This window comes from Suricata suricatta, chromosome 7, assembly GCF_006229205.1.
Source record: "Suricata suricatta isolate VVHF042 chromosome 7, meerkat_22Aug2017_6uvM2_HiC, whole genome shotgun sequence".
In the NCBI taxonomy this organism is placed as follows: domain Eukaryota; kingdom Metazoa; phylum Chordata; class Mammalia; order Carnivora; family Herpestidae; genus Suricata; species Suricata suricatta.
In genome coordinates, this window is record NC_043706.1 from 908,279 (window position 1) to 918,341 (window position 10,063).

Genomic DNA, 10,063 nt, shown 5'->3' on the forward strand with positions numbered 1-10,063 from the left:
GAGGAGGGAGAGAGAGTTGGGGAGAGAGAGGGATGCAGAACTTGAGAGACTATTGAAAGCTGAGAATGAACTGAGGGTTGGGGGGGAGGGGGGAGGGGGGAAGACAGGTGGTGGTGATGGTGGAGGGCACTTGAGGGGAAGAGCACTGGGTGTTGTATGGAAAACAATTTGACAATAAAATATTATGGGAAAAAAATTAAAAAATAAAATAAAATAATAAATAAAGAAATAAAAATAATAAATAAATTAATAAAAATAAAATATATGTTATGCAGGCTTTGACATACGAATGTGACTGTGTTAGTATATCAAGGAATCAATTCCATTTATAACTGCACTAAAAAACACAAGACATGTAGGAATAAACATAACAAAAGAGGTTAAAAAAATCTGTATACTGAAAATTATGAAAAGCTTATAGAAAGGTTTTTTGTTCAAAAACTTAAAGAAGTGATAAGGAAATGGAAAAACATTCCACACGCATGGATTGAAAGAACAATATTGTTAAAATATCAATAAATCCCAAAACAATCTACACATTCAAAGCAGTACCCATCAAAATAACACCAGCATTTTTTCACAGAACTACAACAAACAATCCTAAAATTTCTTTTTTTTCCTAAAATATCTATGGAACCACAGAAATACCCAAATAGCCACAGTGATATTGAAAAAGAAAACCAAAGCGGGAAGCATGATAATTCCAGACTTCATGCTGTACTACAAAGCTGTAATCATCAAGATACTATGGTATTGGCACAGAAACAGACACATAGGTCAATGGTACAGAATAAAGAATTCCAAATTCTACAAATGTATGGCCAATTAACCCCTCAACAAAGCAGGAGAGAGTATCCAATGGAAAAAAGGACAGTCTTTTCAGAAAATAGTGTTGAGAAAACTGAACAGGAACATGCAGAAGAATGAGCCTGGACCACTTTATTTCACCAACACAAAAAACATTTAAAATAGATGAAAGACCTATGTGTGAGACAGAAAATGATCAAAATCCTAGAGGAGAAAACAGGCAGCAACTTCCCTGACCTAGATCGCAGCAACTTCTTACTTGACATGTCGCTAGAAGCAAGGAAAATAAAAGGGAACATGAACTATCAGGATCTCATCAAGATAAAAATCTTCTGCACAGTGAAGGAAACAATAAAAAAAACTAAAAGGCAACTGATAGAATGGGAAAAGATATTTGAAAATGACCTTGGATAAAGGGTTAGTATTCAAAATCTATAAAATAACTTATCAAACTTAACACACACACCCCAAAATAATCCAGTGATAAAATGGGCAAAAGACATGAACAGAAACTTTTCCAAGAAGACATCTAGATGGCTAACAAACACATGAAAAGATGCTCAACATTGCTCATCATCAGAGAAATACAAATCAAAAACCGGATGAAATACACCTCACATCTGTCAGAAAGACTAAGCTTAATAACTCAGGAAATTGCATATGTTAAAGAGAATGCATAGAAAGGGTAACACTTCTGCACTGTTGGTAGGAATGCAAACTGGTGCAGCCACTCTGGAAAACAGGATGGAGGTTCCTCAAAAAGTTACAAATAGGACTAACCTGTAACCCAGCAATTGCACTACTAGGCATTTATCTGAAGGATACAAAACTGCAAATTTGAAGGGGCACATGCACCCCAATGCTTACCGCAGCATTATTAACAATAGCCAAATTATGGAAAGAGCCCAAACATCCATTGACTGATGAATGGGTAAAGATGGTGTGTGTGTGTGTGTGTGTGTGTGTGTGTGTGTGTGTGTGTGTGTGTAATATATACATGATGGAACCAGAAGGTATTCTGTTAATTGAAATAAGTCAGTCAGAGAAAGACAGATATCATGTGATTTCACTCATACGTGGAATTTGAAAAACACAACAGATAACATAGGGAAAGGGGGAAAAATAAGTTAAATACAGACAGGGAGGAAAACCATAAGAGACTGAACAACAGAGAATAAATTGAGGGTTGCCGGAAGAAGTGGGCAGGGGGAATGGGTTCCATGGGTAATGGGCATTAAGCAGGGCACTTTTTCAGTTGAACACTGTCTGCCATATGTAAGAGATGAATCACTGGGTTCTACTCCTAAAGCTAAGACTACACTGTATGCTACTAAGTTGAATTTAAATTATATTTATACACATATACATATTCCAATGCAACTGTGTGATTAACACAAAATTCAAGACAATGATTTCCCTGGGTGACAGGTAGCAATAAGAGAGAGTGTAAAGACAGAGAGTGGCTATGAGCTATTTGTAACATCCCTGTTCTTGAATTCAGTGGTAGGCTAAAATATATTCGTGGAACTATTTTTAATTCATTGCAAAATGGAAAAATGATAATATGGCTCATGAACCACAAAATTCTGATGATCCTATAATTTTCTAAAAAGCATATATTGTCTTTCCTGCACATAAAATACTTAGTTAATGCCTATATTTCTTCAACTTTATTGGTGTCTTACCCACTAAAAAATTCAATTAAGTGTGTTGATTTTTAGCCATGTGATTTACAACATATTTGCAATTTTCAATAGTGAATTTAATAATAAATAAATGTATTTCTGAAATTAATTTCCATGGAGGACATCTAAAGAAAAAAAAAGACAAGATGAAAGCCAATGTCTTCAGGAAATTTTTCTTAAAATAGTTATTTGGATAAGCCTCTGACCATATTCCAAGATTTGTTAATCACTTCTGTGGGGCACCAGTCCCCACGGTCTACACCACGTTCACATATTAGCCTTCATGCCCTACATAAACACTTGCTGGAGCACACATACACCAGAGAAGGGCTCTCCTAATTTTACTGGGCATAGGTCCACCTATAAACGTGTTTAACAGGAGTCCTCACTAAAAGACTAGAAATATCCCATTAGAAACATTTAACAAACCAAATTAATGAACTTTTTCACCAGTCCCACATCTAGTTTTTTCTCCAACATCCGAATTAAATAAAGACTTCACTGAATCTTAGCCCAGGTGTTATATTTAAATGTAAATGTGATTGTGGAGCTACTACAAGAAAGCGGTGGCTCATCATATTTCATGAACTCAGTAATTTCCAAACAAGAATCCTGTTTATCTGTGAAATGAGGCTCATCACGATGGGAACAAGGGTATTTCGGCTACTAAGAAGAGGACGGCTGTGAATTCTTCCCTCCTGAAATGTAAGTACGTTCCAATTTTGTTTCTGGTTTTCTCTCCACATCACTGTTACATTCAAATTATGTTTAAATATGTTTGTTCCAGTTGTCTTAAATTTCAAAGAACAAACTAAAATGTAAGTTCATGCTATGCTATTAGAAACTGAAGTCCATACCATGGAAAATGGAAACCTATTTCAGTAAAAACGTATCATTTTTATTTCTAAACATTTATCATGCTCTCTCATTTTAAATATCATAATGGCATTTAAATTAAAATTACAATAAGAGCTAAAAGTTGAGACCATGCATCGAATTATAATGGAAAGTGTTTACAAGCATAAAATGAAAATCCTATATTTAGATTCACTACATTAAATAATATAAGGTGTAATTTCTGGCGTGACACTTCCAATAAGGATAATGGGGCCCTAGGTGACCAAAAGCTTAAACTGAGCCAGAAATGTTTTTCACCTGCTAAAGCTACGTAACATATATTTTAGAAACTATGTGTGCATCATGGCTGCTCATTGCTTTCATCAATGCTTTAGCACCTCTCTGTTCACTTCTCAACTAACTAACCAAGGCACTTAATAATCCATAGTGAGTCCAATGGATCGCAACCAGAAAAACATGACAATTAAACTTCATACAGTGTGAGAACCAGCTGATGACCACCTATGCACATAGTCTAGGAACATAAAACTAAGAGTACATTTGATAAAGGGTTCTACTATTAAAGGAAACCCCGGGGAGCCTGGGTGGCTCAGTCGGCTAAGTGTCCAACTTTGTCTCAAGTCATGATCTCACGGTTCATGGGTTTGAGCCCCACATCAGGCTTGTGCTGACAGTGCAGAGCCTGGAGCCTGCTTCAGATTCTCTGTCTCTCCCTCTCTCTCTCTGCCCCTCCCCTGATCACACTGTCTCTCAAAAATTAATAAAATGTTTTTTTAAAAAAAGGAAACTCAAAAGAGAAATTAAAAAAATTAAAGAGGTAAACTAAACGATATTGTCTAGAGATGCACAATTGTGTAATCACACTATTAAATATTGCTATAAATTTGAGGACACTGGATACTTCGGGAGACAAGGAATGGTGATGATCGGGATGATTCAAAGAGAAGCTCCCGGGGTGCTTGTCAAGGTTCATTTGTTGACCCGCATGTTAGTTATAAGAACACTCACCTGGATTCAGGGAGCTTTTGCTTTTTTTCTGTATCTATGTCTTACTTTATAATAAAAATGTCTTTTTAAGAAACCATGTTAAATTCACCTATTGCACACTATTTCCAGAATAAAGAAAACAGGTGGTGCCTGGATGTTCAAGAGGCGTCCCTGAGCTCAGCATGAAGTAAGCAGGAGGCCATCTTTAAAGGACAGTTAGGAAGCTGTGAAAACAGGAGTCATGTGAACGTTTGGTGGGAGACCTCTTTCATAAGACAAAACACTGAATCATGGTTTCTGAGGCTATTTCAGCTCTAAAATCCTGTGGCCTTCTCATTCCCAACATTATTCCAACCTGACATGTGAAGAAAAGCTGACTGTATTTTGTAATTAAGACATTTGGGAAGCTTGGGTCCCCTGTCCTTTCCTGCCTCTGAGTTTACCAGTTCAGTGTGTACATTGTGTTTGTGGGCACTTTTGTGTACGTAAGCGTCTTTACATCTAAAAGACTATGCAAACATACAATTTTAAGCATTCCAGTTTAGTTCTAGACCACCATGGTAAAATTACAAGTGGGAAAAATGAAGAGAATAAAGAAAAAATAAAATAATAATAATTTTGGAGTAGGTGAATACAGTGTTTAAATTTTAGAATTAATTTAATTTAGTGATATATATAAAATAAGCACAGTTGCTAGTTTTTCCACAAATACTAGCTCTCACAACCTCTCACTGTTAAAATTTTTTAATGTTTTGTTTATTTTTGATAGAGAGAGAGAGAGAGAGAGAGAGAGAAACAGCATGAGCAGGGGAGGGGCAGAGAGAGAGGGAGACACAGAATCTGAAGACAGGCTCCAGGCTCTGAGCTGTCAGCACAGAGCCCGATGTGTGGCTCGAACCCACGAACCTTGAGATCATGACTTGAGCTGAAGCCAGATGCTTGACCGACTGAGCCACCCAGGCGCCCCAACCTCTCATTGTCAAATATCATTGCCTTCACTGAATATTTAGAGAAGCTGGGTACAAACAGGTTACATAACTGTCCAAGGACTTCCTAGTATTAAAGCTGGGGTTTGACACTAAGCTCTGAGTCCACATTCTGTGCAGTTAACCATTATGCTCAACTTAGGTGACATTCTACCACATAGAAACATTACACTCATTACTTAAATTAAAATTCAATTTCCTACTAGTGAGAAAAACTGTATTTCTATATCTTACCACTTGGTAATAACACCTCCTTTATCATGATTATAACTTTCAGGTTCAAACTAAAATGCTTGAAACAATGATATGCTGTATGTATTTCCTTATTTTACTGTAATATCAACAAGTAAGTTATTATTCCATGACTCTAAGCACACTATGAATATATAACCTTAGTTCTGTAGTTCATGGTCAGAAATTATCTGCATAAAAATTATAAACCAAAAATTAAAAATTAAATTAGTGGACTAATTCAGTCATTAAACATTCCATCTATGTAATGATATTAGAGTATTCAGAGAGTGAAATTTAAGCATTCTTTATCCTTTTTCTGTATTCTTTCAGAATTGAAGTGAAACTTGTAGAATTCTAAGCATTCAGAGGATCAACTCATATTATCGGTAAATTCCGTGGGGAGAAAACACTGATTGTTTAATGAACTGCTTTTTGCTCAAGTTACCTATCTTGCTAATCCCACTGAATGGCCCAGTGAGTACGTGCTAACACAGGTTGTTGATGTGCATATATGCCAACCAAATGCTTCTGGAATTAGTTCAATTTTTAACTCTGCAAGAAATCAGCAACTCAATTTAAAAGGTGTAACAGCAGTAATGAAAGGTATTCCGAGAAATACAGGGCCACTGTACATGTGAATAATGGTTAAAAAGAAGGAGAATTTTTTTTCCTGGCAACAAAAACACATTCACACACACACACACACACACACACACACACACACACACACACACACACAAAGAACAAAAGAGTGAAAAAGTCCAAAATTGATACAGGAACGGTAGTGTGTGAAATGTTGAATAGGAGGCAGAATAGAAGGAGGAGGTTGGCGGTGAGGGTAAGATAATGCCTGGATGCAGACATATGCCAGTGATTATGGAATGTGATTCTACTAGCAAATGGTGGAGTTTATCCAACAAAATTACTCCTTTAGTTTTTCCTCAAACTCCCTCCTTTGATAAGGGAAAATTTTGTCATGATCAAGTAATGCTTACATTATAATTTTCACAAGGAATAACTCAAACTATATTCCAATCTAAATTATATCTTTAAACTTATGAATTAATTGCTTATCCAGAAAACATAGAAACATATGTGTCATTACATATCAAGCCTTTTCAATCATTTGCAATTCAGTGTGATTGGGTTTACCATATTATTTTTATTTACTTTAAAAAAATTTTTAATATTCACTTATTTCTGAGAGAGACACAGCACATGAGTGGGAGAGGGGCAGAGAGAGGGAGACACAGAATCTGAAGCAGGCTCCAGGCTCCGAGCTGTTAGCACAGAGCCTTACATGGGGATCAAACTCATGAGCTGTGAGATCATGATCTGAGTCAAAGTCAGACACTTAACCAAGTGAGCCACCCAGGCATTCCTACCATATTATTTTCAGAACAAATCTGGTTATGAGTACACACAAAGAGTCTTTGAGCACTGAAACAGAAAGTGTTAAAAGAAGTGTTCTGAAAGGGAGAGAGCACAAAACAAGTGAATTTGGAATACTCATGTAACTTCAGAGATTTTTATTTCTACCTAAGGTAATGCTATTTTTTTTATTTCCATGGTATTGTCTCCTAGATCTTCATAAGGAGTCATGAACACAAAAAATGGAAGTTTTATGACAGATTTCATCCTGCTGGGGTTTTCTGATCGTCCCCAATTAGAACACATTATCTCTGGAGTTGCCTTCATCTTCTATGTTGTGACTCTGGTAGGAAACACAACCATCATTCTTGTATCTTACCTAGACAGCCAGCTCCATACTCCCATGTATTTCTTCTTATCCAATTTGTCCTTCCTGGACCTCTGTTATGCAACTAGCATTATCCCACAGATGCTGGTAAATCTATGGGGTCCAACAAAGTCTATTACCTATGGAGGGTGTGCGCTCCAATTTTTCTTTGCCCTTGACTTGGGAGCCACAGAATGTCTTCTCTTGGCTATGATGGCCTATGACCGCTACGCTGCTGTCTGTCAACCTCTTCACTACACAGTAGTAATGCACCCTCAGCTTTGCCAGAAGATGGTGCTCACCTCTTGGTTAGGTGGTCTTGGCAGTTCCTTAATTACTTGCTCCCTGACTTTGAAGTTGCCAAGATGTGGGCACCGGGAAGTGGATAATTTTGTCTGCGAGATGCCAGCCTTGCTCAAGATGGCTTGTGTCTACTCAAAAGTAATTGAGGTCGTTGTCTATGCTCTTGGGGTGATATTCCTTCTAGTACCTCTATCACTAATTCTCATCTCATATGCAATTATCACTCAAACTGTCTCGAGGATCAAGTCAACAGCAAGGTGGCGTAAGGTCCTTAATACATGCGGTTCCCACCTCACAGTAGTAACTCTCTTTTATGGAACAATCATTTATATGTACATGAAGCCACAGAATAGCACATCCCAAGATGAGGGGAAGTTTCTTACTCTCTTTTACACAATCGTCACACCCACTCTTAACCCTGTGATCTACACTTTAAGAAACAAAGATGTAAAGAATGCAGTAAAGAGAATACTTTATGTGGAAAAATGGTCAGCAAAGTCATGAGTTAGATGAAAGAGAGTTAAGGAAATAACACCGATCTTTACCAAGAGAAGATGAAAGATTCATTTATGCAAAGAACGCTTATTGGGTATATACTTTGTACCAAGAATTGTACTGGGTACTGATTTGTAAATAAGTAAATAAGTACACATAATTATAAAAAGTTAGAGATGCAAATACATAAAGAAACTTCAAATTGTACACTTAAAATACTTCAAGACTACTCAGGAACTACAGATAAGTAAACCTAAAATGATCAAAAGTGGTTACGTACAGTAGCATATGTACAAGGTATTAAGAAAATATTTCACATGAAACTTTATTTTTATGTAGGATTACACTGGACACTGACTTTTTCCTCCAGATTTACCACTTTTATGTGCAAGGACACTACCTTTTACCACCTCTGTGGTGCAGATCAACTGCTCACCAATACACACTCACCTTCTCCCTCAAGTTCTAACTGGGCCCAGGGACACCATGCTGCAGATTACATTTGCAAGACTGGCTTCCACCAACGCAATGCCAGGAAAGCACTGTGTGCATATTCTTTAAATACGAAGCCATTTACTCTCACCCTCCTCTCACCCTGTTCCTGCTCTCTGGGATGTGAAAGTGGAGGGTTTCTAGCTTTGCCAATACCCCTAAGGGGGAATGGAACAATAAAGTGGAACCACAACACCCAACAGCAGAGCAATGTCTCCCTACTCTTACAGTAGAAAATCTTCATAATTATTTAATATTATTAAGCCATTCTATTTTGGAGTCTCTCCTTCAGAGTAGCTTAACTTTTCCCATCCATGGCCTAAAGAGAAGTTTGGGCTTTTTCCTATAAAGTCATGTGGTCTTTGGAACAGCACCAAAAGCCTCACTTGGCAACTTATCAAAACTGAACAACTTTGGACCCACCTCAAACTTGCTGAACCAACAGGATGGACCCAGCAACTGATATTTTCAGCCAACACTACAGGTGATCAGGCCGAAGTCTGAGAATCACCGTTACAGAGAAGAGAGAGACATTGAGTCTCTAAACAGAAAATGGACTTGGTTTTATAAATTTCAACTAATTTCCTTCCCACAGACATGGGAAAATAAACGGGCATGGTTTCCAAGGCTCTTAGATAAGAGTAATGAAGGAAATGAGAAGTTTCATGACATGAAATCAATATAAAACGTTATTCTTTATTTAATATGATCTCCTGGCTCTTTGGTTTTATAATTGCTCTACTTTTATTGAATTAAGGTGACCGTCGACGTTAAGTTTTGCAAAGGAGCTTCATGCTCTATTTGACAAAACAAAAATTTAGCAATGTCTTGTTTGTTCCCTATTATTTTTACTTTGTTTTACTTGGAAATACATTCAAATGCTAAGTATCTCTATTAGGAGAAAAAACACTCCCCTTCTCTACAAGTTTACCATTTCAGAGTTTGGAAATCCTCTGCATGTGCAAGTCTTCACATTTACAGTGCTCATGCTCTGTGATTCAAGGCTGAGTAAGCCACCATCCAGTACCCAGAGTACGTCACAGTGAATATGAGGTCGTAACTGTTAGTGGTCTTTTCACTCCTGTATTTAAACCTTCTGGTTTCCAGGATTCCACAGTGAAGAAAAACGAAAGTTGCGATTCTTTATTGGTTTATTACTTTCAAATTGCTAGAGGTATTAAGCCTTGATAAAAATAAGATCTGAAAGAGGATGATGATACCCAAACGTACGAAAGCATAGAGAGAATTGTAAGGACTTTGAGATGAAAACATATAGAACGGTGACAGTCTGGTCACTAGAAATGAATATCAGCATTTCATTGTGAGAAAAGCTCATCCCAATATTGATAAGCAAGTCGTTCATCATTTAAAAATCTTTTTTTTCCATAATATTTTATTGTCAAATTGTTTTCCATACAACACCCAGTGCTCTTCCCCTCAAGTGCCCTCCACCATCACCACCACCTGTCTTCCCCCCT

General features: G+C 37.2%; 1 protein-coding gene across 1 annotated transcript; it reads left to right on the forward strand.

Annotated features, from left to right (window-relative positions):
* The first annotated feature begins 7,157 nt into the window (after positions 1 to 7,157).
* LOC115296936 (putative olfactory receptor 2W6) lies at positions 7,158 to 8,102 on the forward strand. The gene has a single exon (XM_029945418.1). It carries the CDS (start codon positions 7,158 to 7,160, stop codon positions 8,100 to 8,102), a length of 945 nt encoding a protein of 314 aa, XP_029801278.1.
* Positions 8,103 to 10,063: the final 1,961 nt, after the last annotated feature.